General features: G+C 44.8%; 1 protein-coding gene across 2 annotated transcripts in view; it reads right to left on the bottom strand.

Annotated features, from left to right (window-relative positions):
- HCN4 (hyperpolarization activated cyclic nucleotide gated potassium channel 4) overlaps positions 1–21999 on the bottom strand; it is a 200207-nt gene that overhangs the window by 112242 nt on the left and 65966 nt on the right. For both annotated transcript variants that reach the window (XM_019504487.1, XM_019504486.1), the window contains exon 2: positions 11576–11999. In XM_019504487.1, the coding sequence (XP_019360032.1) occupies positions 11576–11980 (405 nt within the window). In that variant the 5' untranslated portion in view covers positions 11981–11999. The remainder of the gene's footprint in view (positions 1–11575; positions 12000–21999) is intronic.

Raw genomic sequence — 21999 nt, 5'->3', positions numbered from 1 at the left:
TTGAGTCACAACCCATGGGTTGGGTTGAAAACTGCTGCTCTAGTCCACCCCTGTGCCTGAGGCAGGATCATCCTTTTCCAAACCATCCCATGCAAATCCATTAGTAACCTCTTAGCAAAACTACAGTCAGTTCTGACAACCACAAGACATAACACCCTAATCTGCCACAGGTAAAGCAGGGAGACTATGGCACCCAACATCCTGCTGCTGTAACGATTGTTAAAATATGCTCAAAACATACCAGGAAGAAAGCCTCTCCCCCCCACCCCCAGGACGGAGGAAGACAAACCCTCCCACAGTCCGTACCAATTTGACTGTGGGGTAAAATTCCTTCTTGACCCCAAATATGGCAAATCGGTCTGACCCTGAGCAGACGGGCAAGACCAGGTGTGGGCAAGTCTGGCCATGAGCCAGATTGGACCCATGGTGGACTCCATTTCCCAGCAGCCTCTGCCCCCATCACTGCGGACGATTTCCACAGCGAGCCCACCAGTGGCAGGGCTGTGACAGCATATGGAGTGCACGGCTGGGTGGGTGGTGGTGACAGCATGGTTCAGAGCCAAGGCAGAACTGCGATCCGCTACCTGCATGGCCTGGGCAGGGGTGTGCATACAGTGGATTGCAGGGTGTCCATGCATGTGTGGTGGGCTGCCTGTGCACTGCACTGGGTCCCAGGAGCGAGCCAGGGGTTGGGGTGGGGGGAAGAGGGCATGTGCAACAGAGCTTGCCCAGGTGGGGTGGTGCAGGTGCAGTCTGTCCCCCTGATCCAGCCCATGGTGGTCCCTGCAGTGCCCTGCATGGGGCCAAGCCCTGCCTGCTCCTGCCCAGGGCCTCCCACATCACGCTTCTGCCCGCACAGAGGCTCCTGCCCCAGGGCATGGGGCTCCAGCTCCTTCTATCCACTCAGCCGCCCACAGATGGCTGCTCATCGTACCAGGCGGATGGAAGGCAGCTGGCAGATGAAGCTAGAGCCGCATCCACTAGGGCAGGAACCACCCATCTGTAGCTTCTCCCCAACCTGGCTGGGCATGTGGTGCCTGGCACATGCCCCCATGGCTCCTGCCACTTCTGCATGCTACCTGCTGCCCGGAGTACCACAGCAGCAGCAGGAGGAGGTGGAGTTGCTGGAGGCAGAGGGAGTTGACCTGTACCCAGGCGGCTTCTGCAGCAGTGGCAGCAGGCCCTCTGGGAAGCTGCGCATGCTGGCTGGGGCCGAAGCAGTGCTGTTGGTGGGCATGGGGTGGGAGCATGGTATGGGCTCTTTGGGCAGGAGCAGGAAGGGCTCAGATCCATGTGGAGCACCGCAGGGGCAGCTGAGGGCTGGATACAATCATCTGGTGGGGTGTATCTGGTCCATGGGCCATATTTTGCCCACCCCCTTGCAAGGGCAGCAGCAAAACTGTTACTTTTTTACTATTAATAGTTCTTTATATTCATTCCTGTAAATAATAATGTGCTGTTTCCACACCACAGGCAACATCAAGATACTACAGACTGCACGCAACAGTTCACTGGGCCTAAGCCAGCTCAATTATTCCTGCAGGCACAAGCTACAGCTCTCAGCCAATTGTCATTGCAGATTCCTCAGTAGCTGTGAGAGGGTTAACACTGGACTCCACCATTTCCACTTGCTGGGCTAGAGAGAAGTGCAGCCATTTTGGCAGCCATTAGAGCACAGTGTATCTATGCTTCTATTCTTCCATGCTTCTCTTCCAGCAAAGAAAAATCAACTTCCCCACTTAAAATACACCCGCCAATTTTGGAAGGCTGATTTTAGGGGAAAGGGCACGTGTGATATGCCAGTAAATATGGTAATATCCACCTGAACTTTCCCTTTCAGTTTTTGATATCACTAGTTTATCTCTGTTACTTATAGGGTGATCTGCTACCCCTTAAGTGCTGTCTTGAGCATGAGGCTCACCAGACCCTCCACCCACTAGAGATTTACGGTACCCGATCTGGATTGCAAGATACAATACGCTGCAATGGGATGTCCAGCCATGTCAGGAAACAATGTGATGCTCATGCTATGGAAAACCTCAGTGTGATAAGAGCAACATGGCCCATCTTCATTGCCACCGATGGTCAGTCCATCAAGAGTATCTGGCAGTTGTAACAGCAACAATTTGCAGCTAGGTCTCTTCCATACTTACATTCCATGGCTAACAAAATGACTGCTTGCAATGTAAAGTTCCCCTGGGCCAGACTCCAGCCTGCTTTCATCTAAGACCCTGTGTTATTGTGTCATGGAAGCATGCAGCAAAAAGAAAGTCTATCAAAAAAACTCCATCCAAAAATAACCAGCTGTAAAAAATAGGTGGCTGAGGAGATATGGACTTCAAGCTGTGAGCAGCTGGTGCTGGCAGGAAAATATATAGATCAGAGTTCTCCAAGGGGAGAGAGGCCTTATCACTCTGCCCAGAGGCACCCAGAGAAGAGACTGTGCATGAGGAGGAGGGCAAAAGAGAGTTCTTGGGAAAGGCACAACAGTGTCTTTCCCAAGAAAAGCTACAACAGCATCTAGATATCATAGTGATTAGACATTGGATAGATTTATCATCCTGTCTCTTTTAAAAACCCTGCAAATTCTGGGCTGATGAAAGGTGCCAGACCGCCAGCCCTTATGGCTGTGTTCACACAAGGCAGACTTCCTTGCTTCCTCCCAACCAAAGTGCTTGGAGACCACCCTCTAGATCTTAAAAAGAGTTCAGACTCCATAGGTGCCAGTAAAAGCAACTCAAGCATTGCTTAATGTCAGCTTTCACCGTAATTTTGTAATGCAGCCCCCTGCCTATTAAGGACTGATCAGAAATAGATAACTGAACAGCCATAGGACAGAAAATGACTTCCACTGGGCATGTCTACACATAGTGATGTGCTACGTGGCTGTACAGCATGCTGTGGTGACACAGTGATCGCGCTCCCCGCATATAGCACGCTGCTATGGTGACGTAGCATGGAAATCAAAGCGTGCACCGCCTGCAAGGCACAGTACAGGCGTGTACTGTGCCATGCTTTGGTACTTCCAAAAAGAAGTACTAAAGCATGGTGCTGTAGCTGCAGTGCTGTACGGCCCACTCATGACCAAACCAGGTCTGAACTAGTGACCTAGAGATAAATGGCTCTGTGCCCAGTTCCCAGGCCCTTAAGTCATCCATTTCCCTTATCATCCCAGCACATTGACAGAAGGTGATTGTAAAAAACTTGATTTTTGCCTTTTTATCCCAATCTCCATCATTTGTAGCTATGCAGCTTTTCAAATATTTGCCTTGCTCTTTAGAATTCATTATACCCCCCAGCTTTTTTTTTTTTTAAACAATATTATTTTTGAAACAGTGTATTTTCATTGCCCAGGTGGAAAAGCTTAAATTGCACTACAGCAACATAACTTCCTGCTGAGGGCAAAATCCACCATCAAACCTCATCAGCTTTATTCCTCTGAAAATGTCTCTGCTTAGGTACAGATGTTGATCACTGCCTGCAACCAAGCAAAGAAGACTGTGATATGTGATAGAGGAGAGGGAAAGGGTCACTCCTACTCTTTTACCTAGGAGAGTTGCTGCAAAAAGGTTCCATCTGAATGAGTGAAGCAGCAGCTAAATACACACAGTGCTGACATCCCAAAGACTATGAAGTCTATGAAAGTTTTACTATTGATTTCAGTGCAAATCGGGACTCTATCCTGAGAGAAATTGATGCCAGGCCTCTTGGTCATTCTGTGCCCTGAGCACACAAACTACTAGGACTATAGCACATGTGCCACAAGCTCCTACAATGTTGTTAAAAACAAAAGCTTCATAAAGTTATTTAAAGAAATTAGGAGGTAGAAAGAGAGACACTGCCCCTATTCTTCACAGCTGTATCACCACTGAGTCCAGTTTCATTCAGAAATCCCTAAAGATTCTCCCTAAAGTATTGTCCAGTCTAATTTCAAACGATTGTGGCCGGAGTTAGATAAGAAGAACCTCAGGGAACTACTGTATTTACTTGAATCCAAGACATTTTTTCTCATTCAGTATGGGGGGAAAAGCTATTAGCCTTGGACTGAGTACAATATGGGGTGAGGTGGGGGTGTCAAGCAGCTGCTGTAGCCCCAGCTCTGACCCAGACTTGGAGTTAGTCACAGCTTTAGCCACTGCCCTGCCACCCATATTTCACAACCCTGAAGTTTGTTTTTTGCTCTTTTCAAACTCCTAGATCTGCCCACAGTGTCCAGTCTTCAGCAGCACATAGTTTCAGCTGTGGAAAAAATTAAAACTGTAGCTTTTTCCTGAGCTGGAAAGGGAGGGTGAATGAGCTGAAGATTAGGCTCTGTCCCTGCTCCATACAGCCATAACTTTGGAAAAAATCTTTTTTTTCCTTCTTTCTGTCGTCCCAAAAATCAAGGTGCATGTCTTACTTGGGGGGTATGGTATGCGAGAAAATACAGTAATCTTGTTTCCTGTGTTTCTCTCTAGACCCTCAAATGTGGTGCCATCTTCCTGGTCCTGAGATTCCCTACATGAAGTAACAGACCCTACCAATATGTCCTGCAGTCTAAAATTTCACCTACTACAGGTACTCAGTAGGGTTTGTTAATGTTTTGTAGAAATGCTTTTGTTTGTTTAAGGTTTTTGGTCTAGTTTGGAGGTTGGTTAATTTTTCATTAGTGTGCAACCTATTGATGAAAAAAAGGTTTTGCTTTATGTTTTCACTGAGTAGTTTCTTTCCAAAGTGTTTAGGCTTTCATGAGAAAAAAAACTAAAATCTGATAATCCCAAGCATGATTTTTTTCCAGTTTTTAGGGCTAAAATAAATAAATAAATATATTCAACAAAAAACAAAACAGTTTCTGCTGAAATTTCCATTGTTGTTAAAAATCTATTTTTTGGGGAGAAAAAAATCTCCATCCTCCCCACATTCTTTAAAAATGACTAGCTCTACTGTTTTGCTGTTTTGGTTCCTCAGGGTGCAATTTCAGTGTTGTCCAAATACATGCAGTTTCACCAAGGACACAATGGGTTGACCTCAAATGGCCCACAAATCTATATATATGTTACTGAGCACTGGTCCAAGCACTGGAGTGGGTGCTGAGCTCCAGAGCTCAGCAAATTGTTCAGAACAAGTGGTTCAGTCAGTCAATTCTCCTTCATTCCAGTTTTGGATTCTGTCTGAGCAAAGAATCTTCGCTACTTTTAATATTCAAATTCTGAACCGCACTGGCTGGGTTTGATTGCATGCATAGGTCAGGTGGTATCATCATTTCTGAATCCTATGGGGATGCATTTAGGATAAGGTTTCTGGGGTGCACATTTGCATTTAGTTCAGGGCCGTGCCCTCCATGAAGATGTTCTTGTAAGCAAAATATATACTGCAGTAAGGGGGTGTGAATGCAGCACAGGTAGACATCCCTATGCTAGCCTTAATCTAGGTAGCTCAGGTACCAATAGCAATATGATCACAACAGAACAGCTTTCAACACAACTGGACAAGACATCTTGAGTATAGACTTGTGCCGCTAGCTTGCATGGAGCCCTGCTCTGCCCCAGCGTCACTCCTACCGCTACCAGAGCTAGCTAAATTAAAAACGATTGTGATTGCAGCTCAGGTTGGCCTCACACTGAAGGGTAGACATAACTAGTCAGTTAAAACTGGCCTTCCTCGTGGTCTGAGAATTAATTTGCTGGAATATTCACAGGAAATGGGTGCAAATGGAGCACAAGCCCAACAAATAATTGTACAGCTGAATGCATGCAAAATATTTCAGGCCAAAGCCAGGAACATACAGTAACAGACCTTTAAAGAATATGGGGTAATGCCTCCATTAAGAAGTACTGTGGTGAAGAATATAGTAACAAAGCTAAAACAGCATTTTTTCCCCTCTGCAAATATGTAAATCTGATTTCATTGACTACCATGCTCTTACCTGAAAAGAGGTAAAAATGGTCTGAATGGGCATTCATTGCCCTAAATTATTATTTTGGGAAGGGATTGTAACAGGAGGTGGTCCCAGGGGCGGGGGTGATGTGATGTCTCCTGGTGGCTGCTCAGCCCCTGCTCTGCCCTCATTTCTCAGGCTCGCTGTCCTTCACCTCACCATGGCAATGCCTTGTTGTCAGATCCTTGAAAAGGGAGGCTGCCCCAGGGATCCCTGATCCCATGCTGCTGGTCAGGTGTCACTACTCAGTGCCTTAAGGGCTTCTTATGTGGCACTAACCACCCCTTACACAACCCCCAGGCCTCACAGATGTTACCATTCAATCTGTCTTGCTTCTGGGCCTGAGCCTGTCTGGCTCCTGTCTGTTGAGGCCACCACTGCCCCTTGTCTCAGTCCCTAAACCACCAATCCTTCCCCCAGCTCTAAGGCTGTCTTCTCTTAACCCTGGGGACTGCAGAGTCTCACTCTGTCTGCTGCTTGCTCAGGAGCATCTTCCATGTCAGTAGCCAAGGTGAGACTCTGCCCCAGCTCTGGTCCTGGGCTTCTCTCCCAGCTCCTTCCACAGCCTTCTCCCTTCTTGAGGCATGCTCAGTGCCTGTTATAGGGATGTAATGGCTACATTTTAATTCACTGAAATGTAGGTAATAAAGTGAACTCTCATGCTGGGAGGGGGAAATGATCAAAATAAGTAAAGCTTCAAGTGCCAAGTTCATGCTTGATTTTTAAAGCCTCTGTCCAATACATTTTTGTTAAATCTAGTGTATGTAACCAGAGGTAGAGGATGGATGAATTAATAAAGTTTTGATTTTTATTGCCTATTGCAAATGGGTTTTACTACTAGCCTGGAGATTTTCCTTTAGTCGATATGAATTTGTCTGCTTACTGGTTTCTCTTAAGCCTCCTTTACCCTTTCCAAGAGGAACAGTTGGTAACAGCCAGAGGTTAGATTCCTAATATTGCCTGGAACTGAAGTTGGTGAAAAGTACTTATATCATGGTTAAGGAGTCACATTAATAGGTGTTTTCCATTGCAAATATTGAGGTTGGAGAGGAAGACCTGGATTGTAGTTCTCCATTATTGCAGAAATTGGCTAATAGATACACTGGAGAGGTAGGGTTAGGATTCAGAGAGACCTTGACAAACAGGAGGAATGAACAAAAAGAAAACTCACGAGGTTCAATAAGGACAAGTGCAAAGTCCTGCACTGAGGATGGAACAATCCCATGCACCAGTACAGGCTGGGGACCGACTGGCTAAGCAGCAGCTCTGCAGAAGAGGACCTGGGGGTTACAGTGAACAGTAAGCTGAATATGAGCCAATAGTGTGTCCTTGTTGCAAAGAAGGCTAATGGCGTACTGGGCTGCGTTAGTAGGAGTGTTGCCAGCAGATCAGTGGAGTGATTATTCCCTTCTGTTTGGGACTGGTGAGACTACCTGTGGAGTACTACCTCCAGTGTTGGGCCTCCCACTATAGAAAGGATGTGGACAAATTGGAGAGAGTTCAGTGGAGGACAGTGAAAATGTTGAGGGGGCTAGGGAACATGGCTTATGAGGAGAGGCTGGGGGAAAATGGGCTTATTTAGTCTGGAGAAGAGAAGATTGAGAGGGGATTGAATAGCAGCCTTCAACTACCTGAAGCAGGGTCCAAAGAGGATGGAGCTGGACTGTTCTCGGGTGTGGCACATGACAAAACAAGGAGCAATGGTCTCAAGTTGCAGCAAGGGAAGTTTAGGTTGAATATTAGGAAAAACTCTCTCACTAGGAGGGTAGTAACGCACTGGAACAGGTTACCCAGAGAGGTTGAGGACTCTCTATCCTTGGAGGCTTTTAAAACCCATAGACAAAGCCTTGGCTGGGATGATCTAATTGGGGATGGTCCTGTTTTAAGCTGCGTATTGGACTAGATGACCTCCTGAGGTCCCTTCCAACCCTAATTTTCTGTGACATTCAGAAGCAATTTTATTCTTTATTCAACCTACCACATGCAGAGTATTTTTGAGACATTTGCCCTGCTCTTACCTGAGGGTGTATGCATGCATGTGTGTGTGTGCATGTGTGTTAGGACTTCTCTGTGCTTAGGCAGTAACCAGGAAAGCTGTGCTTGGACAGCTAAACCCTGCCTCCCACCCTCTGAAGGAAGCTGTCTCAGAATTAGTTGTGAGCAGGTGACTTTCTCCTTGCTGCAGTGATTTCTCCATCTGAAGTCAATGCATAAGCTCGGTGCAGGTGAGTCATGATGCTCTCTCACGACATTAGGTTTCAGGCCCAAAACAGAGCTAACCCTCCCTTACCATCCCCTTCACAGGCCCAGTCCCCTCCAACTAGCCCCTACCAGTGCATTAACCCTGCCTCTAATTATCCTCTCCACAGTCACTCCCTAATTAGCTCCCCCACACACAATTAACTAGTCTGCACGTACTGTCTGTGTGTACAGAGCGCTGGCTGGCTAGAGCGACAGACAGGAGGATGAGTGTGGGGGTGGAGAGCTAGGGAGGGAGGGTGACTGTATGAGTCTCCCTACCCAGCCTGTACACACACGCACACACACTGCACATTGCACACACAGAAAATCCCCTTCTGCAGTGATTAAGTTTCCAGTATATCACTGCAAATCTGCACGGCTAGGAGAGCTGAATGTGAACTTCTAGACATAGATCATCTATAGGTACTTGAGGGAAAGAGAACTGCCTGTGTGACTCCCAAGAGCATAGCAGATCATCTCAGCACAAGGGGGAGAAATTCCCTCATTCCCAGTCCCCTCTCTGCTTTACAGCACATCAACAACATTTAAAAAAAGAACAAAACCAAAAATAGGAATCTCCCCATGCCCCTAAATGGGGGAAGTTTTCCTAGCTCTGGCCCACCCCTGAGAGAGAGCTGTCGGGGTCAAGTCCTGTTTGAAAGGAGAAGGTTGTGTTTGCACTGCCGGCTCTGCAATGCATAACAGAGTCTGCATTGCAGTCTTAAATTGCAATACAACACCATCTGTGCCTTCCCCTTGCAGCAGAACATCACTCCGGGGAGCTTGCTCTACAGGGGGCTCCACAGAGCATCTGGTGGTGTCATGCCCATGGTAACCACACCTGGACTTAATGTCACTGGCAAGAAAGGTGCAGTACAACATGCGTACCCTGATTACAAGACTGAAACTAGGACTGGCAGCCCACTGTGAAACTGGGTGGGAGAGGGAGAAGGAAGACAAGGGGCCTGCCTAACTTTTCACTGAGGTTTATTATCTTTTTTAGACAAATACAGTAAAGCAAGCAGATAAAAAATTTAAGTCCTCTTCAGAAAGAAGAGACCTGCTACAGAAAGGAAATTGAGAAGCAGGGAAATCAGCCCAAGCTGAGCTTTGTGCTGCTGTAGCTAGATTGCTACTAATCCCTGAGCAAACCAGCTGAAAGCTGGGTGCCTCCTTAACACCAGAGTTTTTTCAGTACTAATACATCCTAAATCCCCAGTGCTGCTTTCTATAGCACCGTGGGGCTCTTTTCCCCCGCACCCTTCATATTCACCAAAGGTAAAGGCACTGGAGTGGGACCCTGGAAAGATTTTGTTACCAGGTCTGCCCCTGATTTCGGCTGCTGGCAGTCATTCATTTAAAGGTGCAATATGATATGATTCCCAATCCCAACAAATCATCCTTCCTTCCATGCCACACGTGCATGGAAGCATGTGTGATTTTAGAAGCAGGGATCAGATCCCAATTGCACCTTACTTTCCAGCACAGGGGGAGCCTAGAATCATCATCTTGGGCTCCCCCTGCACCAGCAAGTTGAAAGCTGGGTGCTGGCAATCAGCTGAGTCTTGGTTGGCTCTGGGACCGCACCTAGACCTAGCTGATGATCAGTTGATCCTCCCATAGATAGGGATTGCACTGGGGCTTGAAGTCACCTGATTGTTGGCCAGCTCCAGGGACCACACTGGGGGCCAGAGCCAGCCCCATATCAGTTGATCGTTAGCCAGGAGGGACTATATGGGGACTAGTTTGAACCCTAGTGCAGTCTCAGGTCCATCTGACAATCAGCTGATTGTTGGGCAGCGGGGACCATATTAGGGCTTGTTGGAGACCACTGTGCAATCCTAACCCTGCCGCATGTTCAATTAAGGCATGATGGAAACCAGTCATAAAAATATCACACATTTTTTGGGAAATATTTTTGTGGCTAGTTTCCCATTTTGTGGCACCATTAATTCCCTGAGCATGTGGCTGGGTTGCTATTTAAGACTCAATTAACAGATTAATTGCATCTTCCGTGTAATGTCTGCCAGGGGCTTTAGTGTATCACTCTGGGAAAGCCACTTCCTGTCTGTTAAGCCAATGCTTCCCTTCCCCACTTTCTGACCATCTGTCTTTTGGAGAGCCCACAGATTTTGCTGAGGTGGCTGCTCTAAGCCATTTCTGCTGCTCAGTAGCTGAGCATTGATACACCTAACACAGGAGTGAGTTATCATGGTTTATTTCCTGTGACAGTCCCAGGCCCAGCAGGGATGCATTATAGATATGGCCTGCCTCTATTTCTCAGTCCTTTGGGACAAGAACTCTCACTCTTTCAGCGCCGTGTGCCTGTACAGTGCCTAGTGCAATCGAGTCCTGGTCCTGACTGGAATCTCTGAACACCGCTGCGATATTATTAATAATGTCATGCACCTTAACCCTAAGGATGCTACCGGCTCTCCCTTCTTAGCCCATGCCACTGGGAGAAGAAATGAGACAACCATATAAATCGGTGCTGGGCTGTAGCAGACAGGAACAGGAGTGGGAGCAGATAAACTGCATGCCCCTGATCGCCTTTCCTACCACAAGGAAACGTGCAGCCAGGACATGGGTAAAGCTGCAGGCAATGCCTTTGCTGCTGTGGAGGGAGCGGGGAACTGGGGAGGTGTATTAGTTCTTAGACCATTTCCAAGCCAGGAGCTCCAACCAGTACAAGTTGTATCTTGGTGGCCATACCCTAAAATTTACTTGTGGTCAGTGCAGGGTCAGGGACTGGGCTGGGGCTCTTAGTGGGTGCCAAATTATGTTTTTGTCCATTGTCAAGCAATCTCCATAAGCAAATATCTCATCTTCTGTTTTCCCTTTACCTTCTCCTGAACATGGAGAATTTAGAAAAGTGGGAAGGTTATAAATCCATCCCTGAGCAGTTTACCCAGGAGATACACACATAATAAAAAACAGGGCTTGGATAAACAAGCGCTCCAGGTTTGTGCCAATGCCTTTCCAGCATCAGCTCAGGGTACGCTCAGGCACCTTGAGGTTATTTACCTGTTAGCCATGGAAAGGCACCAGCAAGCATTCAGATTACTCCCCGACATTCAGGGGCACTCTACAACCCCATAGTGTCCCTGGGGACCTTTGTGTTTTCTTTCAGGCAGTGCATCCTCCTCAGCCATTATATAAATGACCCTTAAAGGGACTGAACAGCCAAAAGCAATGAAACCTAAATTTTGCCCAACTGAATGCCCACCAGGCAATCTATCAAAAGCTGAAGGCTCCATCCCATCCGCCCCCTCAAACCCTCCAAAGCCTAATTCTTTTCTCCTTTTTTATTAGTGTAAAAGTTGAGAACAACTACTTCAAAACCAATGCAGCCTCTTACAGTGAAACTGGGGAAGAGCCCGGGCCCCAGCGCCCACCTGAACCACAGCCTCTGCTCACCTCCTCCCACTGGTGGATGTAGCGGATGAGCCTGGAGAGGCGCAGCAGGCGCAGGAGGCTGAGGATTTTGGTGAAGCGCACAATGCGCAGCGCCCGAGCCGTCTTGTAAACCTCCGAGTCAATCCGGGTCTCCACTATCAGGAAGATGTAGTCCACTGGGATGGAGGAGATAAAATCCACCACAAACCAGCTCTTCAGGTACTTCATCTTAATCCTCTGTGGGTCCAGAATGATCTCTGTATTGTCCTCTACCACGATGCCGGTCCGGAAGTTGAGGACCAGGTCGATGAGGAAGAAGGTGTCCGAGACCACATTGAAGACAATCCATGGGGTGGTGTTCTCATCCTTGAAGAAGGTGATGCCCACAGGGATGATGATCAGGTTCCCCACCATTAGAAGCAGCATGGTCAAGTCCCAATAAAACCTGGGCAGTAAGACAGAAAAGTAGGAGATGAGGCAAAGGGGGCCCCAGGGAAACGGATCAGATGAACTACTTTATACAACTCTACTGTTATTAGTGCCCCTTGTTCTTCCTATCTGTCTGACCTGTTTCTCAGGCACCAATGGCATTTAGCCTCTATGTTGAAAAAGAGGTACTAATTTCTTGGGAGGAAAGGTACAAAGGGAGGTGGCAGTGTATTGCGTCTGAAGGAGATGTCCATTCAAAGTTCTGGTCAGGAGTTCGGGGTTATCCAGGAGGAAATTAAACTTTTTACATGGATGACAAGAATAATCAACTCTACAACAGCATGTATTAAAAAATCCATTGGGAAAGATAAAAGACTCTTTGTTTATGGTATACACCTTCAGTGTCTGGGGGCTAACCTGTGAGCAGGTTCTCTCACACCTTGGCACTTTTCTCTGGAGCAGCTCGGATTGATCATTGCTGGAGGCAAAATACTGGGTTAAGGTTGGACCCAACATAGATCCCCAGGGCATTCAGCTTAGATTTCACATGGAGCCTATTGCATGCTGAGGTCAGGCTTTGGGAGTTTAAGTCAGCGCACTGTGCATTCCCATGAGGTGCAAAAATGATCAATAAAGCTGGGAGTCACATGCCTGAAGATATGTATCACGCTGTCAAAGTAACCAAGGGCAACATTTCACTACTGTGTCCTTAAACACAGTCTCCAAGAGACTGATCTTGTTATTGGTCTATCAGTGTTATTGGAAGGCTACCCTCACAATGATGTTCATTTATTTATTTATTTTGGAAGTGTCCAGAGTGTGAGAAAAAGCCCAGGTTTTAAAAAACGACTATGTGATTTTTCCAAGTGTTAGTACAAAAGATACATGACCACACAATACTGCAGCTAATCCTGAGTAGGGAATAAAAACAGAAAAACTAGCCAGTTCTCACACTTTGCTGAGGATTCCCTCAAACAGCCTGGCAGTCTCACTCCAGCCTTAAATAGAGGATGCACCAATGTAACATGGTCATATATGAACAAGATTTCATTGCTTCTACACAGTATACTACAGAGTATTGACCGTTATGCTGGGAAGTGCCATAAATAATTAAGATGCACTCTTCAAAGTAAATGAACACAATAAGCAGAACAAACTGTTTATTGGGTTTGTTTACTTACTCTCACAGTCACCAAAGTCAGAAAACTGCCATTGGTTCTCCCAGGAAATCATAAAAATTAATGAGGCTTATTGTTATTCATTTCCTGAGCACCACATATGTTCTCTGCCACATAGTGAACTTGTCTCTGTCTTTGTACTCTGTCTCAAAGGACTCAAATCCAAGGGGCAAACTCTATTCCTATATACTGTAGGGGCTCTCTTCAATACCCACAAAGTCAATGGAGTGACTCTGGGTTTTACAGCAATTGACAGAACATAAACAGAGTGCATGTTAGCTCCCTACCTGTAGGGTCGCAATTTCACAGCTTAAGTCTGTATTTCACATGGTATAAAACAACATAGCTCTAATGAGTTCAACAGCATGATAGGAATTCATGTCAAATGAGGATCTGGCCCCTCCACTTTAGTTGGTTAACTTCTCAATACTGAAAAAAAAAATTATTTTCTGGATAAGCATCAGTAGTCACCTTCTATAGAACAGCATACACTGCACTGCTAAAAATATATACTTACGTATGGCTACATGCCATGTAATGTTCTAAATATCACGCACACGCACACGCATGCACATGCATGCACTAGAGGTTTAAAAATATCCAGTACTGGCCAAACTGTGCTCATATGGAGCCAATGGCAGCAGACTTCAGTGGGATCACAGTTTTGCCAATAACAAATACTTCTGAAAATCCTGGCAACTAGCTTTATCTTGCACTTGCAATGCAAAGCCCATGTCTGTCATATACACAGTGTAATTATATACCTAGCCTGCAAGCACTGATGCTGGAAGCTCTGAGATAAGATAAGTCTGTGTCTCTAAGACCATAGCCATGCCATATAGCAATATGTACTAATACTGTACAAATCCATGTGCTGTGATCTTGTTTATTAAGGGCCTTGAAATGCACAGTGCAGCTTCCTGAGTCAGTTAATTTAGATAATCACACAATGGCATGGAAGTCTGAAAGAAACAAGTATATCTTGCCCAAGAGAAATAACCTTTCAGCCATCTTTAGTCCAACTGTTGGGATGCAGAGGGAGATGCACACACCAGGAAAGGATTATTCTTGCTCCAGTTTCAGGGGAAGAGGCAGAGGAGAGCTGAAATAGAAGTCAGACTTGCATATATGCAAAGGTGAGATTTGCTCTCTCCAGAGACCTCTTGGTCTTGCTGTTTTTTCCCCCCTTTGTACATCAGCAGGTGATTTTAGTGATCAGCAGTGAGAAAGGCACTAACGGCACTAGCTAGAACAAGTCATAGTATGGACAGAAGGAAAACTACCAGGGTGCAGGTCAAGCAAATGCTTCACGACATTAAGAGACTAATAGACCTCTTCCTTATTCCCATCCCCAGTAATGCAGACAGGCAGAGCTTGGTCAGCTGCCCTGAATGCTGACCTACAATATCCCCTGCTGTTCCAGTCCTGCCCATGCTCTGCCCATGTACCTCTCTTCCAGCTGTGTCCATTGATGTTCTAATGCTGAGTCACTAGCAAACATTCCCAATCAAGTTTTGCAATATGAAAAAGTATGTACAGATCCTACTCCACCTAATAGGTGCCTAGGTGGACTTAAGTGCCTAAGTGTGATTCAGGGTACAGTAGATCTTATTCACATTCAGGCCCTACCTATGTCCACTTTGGTACCTAATAGCTGGAGTAGAATCTGGCCCATGGAGACAAGGTCATAAAATTTATTTCTAGGCATTATTTAAATTTGAATTCTATTCCAACATGGTGGTAGTGACTCAGATGAATGCCGTGGATTCCCTTGGTCCTAGCATTTAGCAAACACACCTAATGGACTACAGATGACGATTTCTATCCAATGCACCAACTCTTAATTTAAAAGGTGCCAAAACCTACAAGGTCAATATAACTCTGGCCTCTAGGCAGAAGGTAACAGAGACTGAAAACATCCTACAGGGCAAGATGAGGAGCTTGGTAGAATCTAGCTATCAAGTCAGAAATACCATGGTCCATGTATATCCCATGTCACATTTTAGCTATCTAGTGTAGGGGTGCCAAACTCATTTGGCCTTGCAGGCTGAATGACATGTGGCTGCCCCATGGACTGGACTGGGCCCATGTTTCCCTTCGCTTTCCCCCTGCACTTGCCTGATCCCGTGCATGAAGCACATGGTCTGGCCAGTCCAGGACCGTGCTGCCCATGGTGCCCACGTGGAACTGATCCAGGATGCATGCCACACTCTGGCCATCCATGCCGCATGCCATGCCTGGCCCAGAGTGGCTGGTGGGGAGTCGGGGGTGCTGGCAGCATGGGCTCTGGACCAGCTGGGACAGGTGCCACATGTGGTACTTGTCTTGGACTGACCACAGTGAGCGCTGAGTCCACAACAGTCCCAGACTAGCCCAAGCAAGACTGTGTGCAATGCAGATCACAGTGCAGCTGGAGTGGGCACCATGTGTGGCTGATTTGATGCATGCTGTGTGCAGTGTGTAGATCAAGTATGGACCCAGAGACAGCCCTGGGGGCTGGATGATGTAGCTCCATGGGCCATATCTTTGATACCCTTGATCTAATGCAATCTGTTTAGTTAAGGATAGCTTAACTCAGAGCAAGCGGCTACTCAGTGGCCACAGCATACTTGGAGTAAAACATCCTCATGAATGTTATCATCATCACATAATTTCTTTTTCTCTCTCCAAGTTACTGACTGAAAGGAATAAACATGTAGGTGATGTATGTGAGAAAAACTAGTATCAAGTATTATTAACTATGCTCTGCATTTCTGTAGCTCCTTCCATGAAAGCATCACATAGGACTTTCTATTCTGTAACAAGTTTAGCCATACAATTTCCCTGAGAGGACGAGAAGGATTATTAGCCCCATTTTACAGTTGGGGAAACTGAGACCTGGCAACGTTAAGGGCAGAATGTACCACAAGAAGGTCTAATGAAATCTCTCCTCTGATTTTCTCTCTTCCTGGTCAACTGTTCCTTTTCTTCCTGTTTCTAAGCATTTACATGAAACATTAACAGCAAAAATGTATTGATTTCTTATAGCTGATTCTCTAGGACTGAGCAACTCACAACAGCAAGGAAAACTAGTGCTGTAGAAACCAGCCAATTCTCTCCAAAATACTTATTTGTAGAGAAAATGGAGAGGATCCAGAGGCAAGTGACAGAGATGATAAAAGGACTGGAAGGCAAGTTGTACCAGAGAAGGTTGAAAGAACTAGGTATACTTTGTCTGGAGAAAAGGAGATTAAGGAGGGACACTATCACAGTTTTCAAATCTTTAAAATGGTGGGTAAGAGAGAGAGTGAAGTCTTGGGCTGTTTCTATACATTAATAGTTATTATGCCATTGCCTTATTAATAGTATAATAAATTTAGACTGGCTACACATGCAAATGAATTATGGTCCCTTAAAAAGGGTCAACCAGCTATAAAGTTATTGCTTGAAAAAGTGTAATACTTTTGTAGCTGGTTTCTATCCAGTTTTAATTTGCACATATACACAGTCTGTGACTGGGAGACCACAGCTGCTACAATCTCCCAGCTGCTGGAAATCACAATGCACCCCCAAGGCTGGAAGATCCCAGACACTGTGGGCTCCCAGCTGCAGGGATACTCCACAGAGTAACTGGGAGAGTGCAGCTACTGTGATCTCTCAGCCATGGGGTGTTTCACACATCCCTGGGGCCGGGAGATCACAGCAGCACCCCATGGCTACTGCGGCTGAGAGTCCCACAGCTGAGGGGTCTCTTGGCCCTGGCTGTGCTCCACATGCAGCCAGGGATAACAGTTCCCGCACCTGACAAGACTATTGGTTACAGCTGTGTCACATGTGTGACATGGCAGGAGGCATTATTGTGTGAAATGTGCTTTAAATCCCATGGTGCCTTTACCTGCACATGTAAAGGGGGCCTTGCTGACTATGAAGTTGGGGCAGCTTGGAGACCATTTCCTCAAATTCCCCTGGCTTTTCAGTATTTGCATTGTCAACAGAGACTTGCAAGACCTTCATTCTAAATTACATAAAAGGTTTTTGGACATTTTTAACCTCTACTGCCAGGCAGCCAGCTCTGGCTTGAACTGAGTAGCTGTCTCACAGCACACAGAAAGGTTGCAGAAAGAAAACTCATCCAACTGAAAATAGCAGGGAGCCAGAATATCATCATCAGCCCTGGAAGGGAGCTAAGACTGTAGGGCTAACTTTTACAGAAAATGCTGTGGGACTCTTTAAGAACCAATTTCAGCAAGCATGCTGGAGCCCCCATTCGGTACTGACTCAGACATAAGAGAACCACCTATTGAATCTCCAGCACCATTGAGATGTTCATGTTTTGCACAGTGAGGTTTGCTAAATTTCTGCCTTTGAGCTTTCTCTTCTCTCCAGAGTGGTAGTAGCTCCCCCATCATGGAAAAATGCATGTTGAATTATACACTATTACACTCACCAATAACTTTCTTGATAGGAAAGAGTTTGCGCTTTAATTCCCAAGACAGCTAGTCAGGCTAGAAATAGAAATCATCTTTTTTAAAGTGCATTAGCAGATGTCAGTGTGGCTAGAGTGGTGATGGTAAGGGGGAAAGGGGAGGAAAAGCAAATTCACTTCAGAACAGCTGCTCACTTGGAAGATGAACCTGGGGAGAGAGAAGTGAAGAAGAGTAGGCCATTTCCTCTTCTTGGATGCAGTACTTTTCCCACCCAAGAGTAGGTGCATTTCTACTGGAAAGTTATAACCTTGCATTATTCATGGTGATAATAGCAGGAGTGTGGTAATTCACTGCTATTAAATACACTAAAGGCCACTTAACCAAATACCCAAGGTATGAATTCACCTGCTGAAATAATTCATTTACTCACAATGATCTATTCAAATGCCCATTTACTTGAAAATCTCTTTGAAATGAACATCAACAAAGAGAATTTAAGTGTCAGATGACCTTTTCTGAGAAAGGGAGAGAGAGAGAGAGATTGGGAGAGGAGGAAAGAGACCCTAAATGCTACATAATGGAAAATGATTAGAGGACCTGTTAATAAATAAGATAGATTGCTTTAATTCATTATGTACTGATCTGTAGAAACAACATATATATTCTTCCAGCCTTAAATTACCACCCCAGAATGCTGATAATGAGCTGTGCGTCACAGTGGCATGCAGAAACAGCACTCCTATGTCACCTCTTCCACTGACAGTTTACCAGACTTAGACCTTGGCCATACTAGTTAGCACTGGGTGCTTCTCATTCAGCTGAGCAAATTTCATCTCTTGCAAAACCTGGGTTACTCCAAGCCCTAGTTGCCCTGAAGAAGCAGATCAATGGGAAGTGTGTAATTCGTGGTGCATTAGGGCATGGAACAGAGGGAATGTTCCAAAGAAGGAACCCAATCCTGCATGTGCCTAGCTTTACTAGCATGAGCAGTTGCACTGGTACTGATGGGACGACTTCTAGTAGAGAACTTATGCATCTCTGTAGCTGTATCCAGGATCAGAGCCAGAGGTAGGCAGACTGTCACTAAAAAAAAGGAGCAGCACTAGACAAGATACTGGCACTGGCAATTAATGCTTTGTGTTTCTGAGCTACTATACTATCTCAGACTCACTACAACTAGTGTCTGTGCCTCAAAAATTCCTAGTGAATTAAATCATCAAGTTCATTTGGGCTTGGATTATTTTCCAGTCCCAGCTCATTAGATTATCTTCATCATATATTAAATCACTTCTTTATTCAAGAAATCCAGGATTCTGTACTATTTTCACAGTAGATCAAATATGCTCACAGCATCATTATTATTTTACATTTAAAAAGTAGGAGCTGTATTATTTCACGTAGAAGGAAAGAACGGATAAATGTTTGCAATGCAGCAGTATGAAGCGGAATTGGAAGTAGAAATACAATAGCAAGCTGCTACTCTGTCAGCAATTTTAACCGAAATCTACACCTTTACTAATAAATAATACTCATCACTTTGCAATTTTCAAAACACTATATAAACATTAAACAATCCTCAGTAGTCCTATGCAAAAAGATATCATCACCCCCACTTTACAGACTGACCATCTGATACAGAAAAGTTAAAAGTTACTTTCCCAGAACTGAGATAAGAAGCCAGAAGATCTTAAATCCTGGTTCTCTGCTTGGTTTCCAGTTATGTGCTATCATTTCAACAGCATCAGGAAATGTTCTCATGTTGCTGTCACCATAAAAAAATATAATCCCACAACATAAACATGCACATTTATCGGGGATATTTTTACTCCAACTATAGTATCGAATAGTTTGCAAACAACATGTTCAGGACATTGATGCATTTACCCTATTATAATATAGAACATTATGATTTATGCCCTTTCTTGAGTTTACAAAAGATAATTCACTAAATCAATGAGAATTAGTTTAAATTATTAGTTGTTTGGTGAAGTCTGCAATACACCCACTCTATTATCAGGCTCAGTAAGGAGATGAATATTTGCATGCTATAGCTTGTAGAGAGGCATTTACTGGAAAATTCAAAAGCATTGAGAGCTACTGAAGTAGGCCTAATGTGAAAGGTAATCTAAGGTACACAACTGCACAATCTGCCAAATAAATCAGGACTTTATTAGTTCTTAGCATAACCTCTGACTTCAGCATAAACTTCGTTGGACATGCAGCATGTTGTGAGAAGGACACAGCTAGGTATTATTTCCCTTGTGAGCAATCAATTGCAGCACCATGGACAGCTCCTGACAATGTTCTATTGAGCCGTTGCTAAAATGGCCTTTAGGAGATTAGAAAAATTGGACGGCTATTAAAACAAATGCAGGGCTTTTATTGCCACAATTTAAAAAAGTCTTGGACCTTGCACTTTTCATTGGCTCCAATAAAAAGTGCAAGACACAATAAAATGAACCCATTACCAAGAGACCCCTCTCTTTCATCAAATATTAACTAAAGAGAAAATGAAAAGGCCTTCAGCCTTGGATATGCTCTGGCCTCTGAAGGAGGGGAAAGAAATCCCTAGTTTTGAGTGCCTGAAAGAGAACTATGTGACTCCTGGCCCAGTGGGTTAGCTGATGGTTTCAGCCTTCCCATCATAGTGGCTATGACGAAACATCTGACAAAAGGTTGGCTTTAAGAAAGGGTGGCTGTTCGGGACCTGAGACATTTCTAAAGCCTACTATTAGGTTCAGCTGGTTTAACATTGCCTTTGCAAACTATCCACCAAAGGCTATAGTCTGTCCAGATCACTGGGCTATTTCCTGAAAGTATGCATGTTGTCATTAGAGTACTACTTTCTTTTGTCCTTCACTTACAGATCTCAAAACTCTTTGTGAAACTTTTTTTTTTTTTTTTTTGGTATTATTGTTTTCCCTATGTGTCCTAGTCATCAGTCAGAAATTCATTGTACCATGTACTGTGTAAACATGGAACAAAAAGATGGATCTTGCTCCAAGAGGGCTGATAATTTAAATGAATTAGCCTTCTAGATATAAGCATAATGAAGGGAATTATTCATATGTGGACACTGATCAAAAGGAAGTCAATTGATTAAAATAAGACAGTGACAGAGCTGGGATAAGAAGCCAGGTTTATACTAGCCACTAAAAAATCTTCCTGTTACTGATGCTCTTTCAATGCCATCAAATGAAATACTGCACAAGACCCAGGATCACTATCTCAGTCAGTGGCAGAATCAAGAGTCTTACCAGTCAAGTCCATGATCCAGCCATAGGACACTGCTCCTTCCTTACATGCAAGGAATACAGTAGAACCTGGACCATTCTTATCCACTTGTTTAATTCACAGCAGGTTGCCGAGTGAAGGATAAGCCATGCTGCTGTTTTCTGTGGCTTTTAATTCAATGGGCACCATTCTCCACTCAGTTGCAGTTCATCAATGGACATAGTTGTTTAGAAAAGCAGCATACTCTGAAGTAAAAGCCACAGAAAACAGCAGAAATACTCAGTTCCACATAGCTGGTTGCTGTGGCTATAGGGACCCCCAGGTGGTTTGCAAACCCTCATTTTTGCAAGGTACTAAGGAACCTAACCCTGTATAGGTTCTACTGAATAACTCTTTCTTCTTGAAAATGATACCAGAGATAGTTTCTTACAGTGGAAACAATCAGGGGCCAACTTATAAAAAAGTAGTGTGCCATCAAATATTGTTGCAGAAAGTCTTTGTGCAATATGCCATGTCAGAAAAGGAAGAGTAACTCAGGATTGAAATGCTTCTGAGTCCTTTAGCCAACTCCTTCATCTTCAGTCAAGCAGTATCACAAAGAAACTATATCCAACTTAATTTTGTTACAAGGATGTCCCTTGCAGTGACAAGACAAATATGCCATGAGGATGATAAAAGTCACATCAAGTTCTTTGTGAGCTACTGTATTGGCCACAATCCTAAAGTTGTGCTCTGCTTCCTTTTCTGCAGACACCTGCCTGGCAAACTAAGTGGTTTCTTAAATCTACATTTAGAATCTGGCTTTCCTAGAAAAGAAAGGGGAAACAAGAAGATTTCATTTTCTCCCTCAGCAAACACACAAAGCCTCAGGAGACCTTGTTTGCTTAGAGCTCTGGTTCAGAAACTCCTCTGCACTAAACTTGAAGTGTTGAGGCTGATAGGATCCGAAATGAGAAGTCTGATCTAGAGAGCATTAGTCATATTTTACTTTTGCCTGGATCCAACTATTATCAGTTTAGAACAAGTCATAGAGATGGAGTGACAACGTTTTAGGATGGTTACTTCATATGCAAACTCTCAGCCACTCCCCTCCTGGAGGAGCATAAGGGAGAAAGGTCATACTTAGGACCAAGACATTGTGCTAATGTTCTTCTAACACAACCCCAGCTCAGCCTAAGTTAAATGGCTTTACAGACAA

Source organism: Gavialis gangeticus, unplaced genomic scaffold (genome assembly GCF_001723915.1).
Source record: "Gavialis gangeticus isolate Ggan-Ray unplaced genomic scaffold, GavGan_comp1, whole genome shotgun sequence".
NCBI lineage: Eukaryota > Metazoa > Chordata > Crocodylia > Gavialidae > Gavialis > Gavialis gangeticus.
This window is presented reverse-complemented; position numbering and strand designations above follow the sequence as displayed.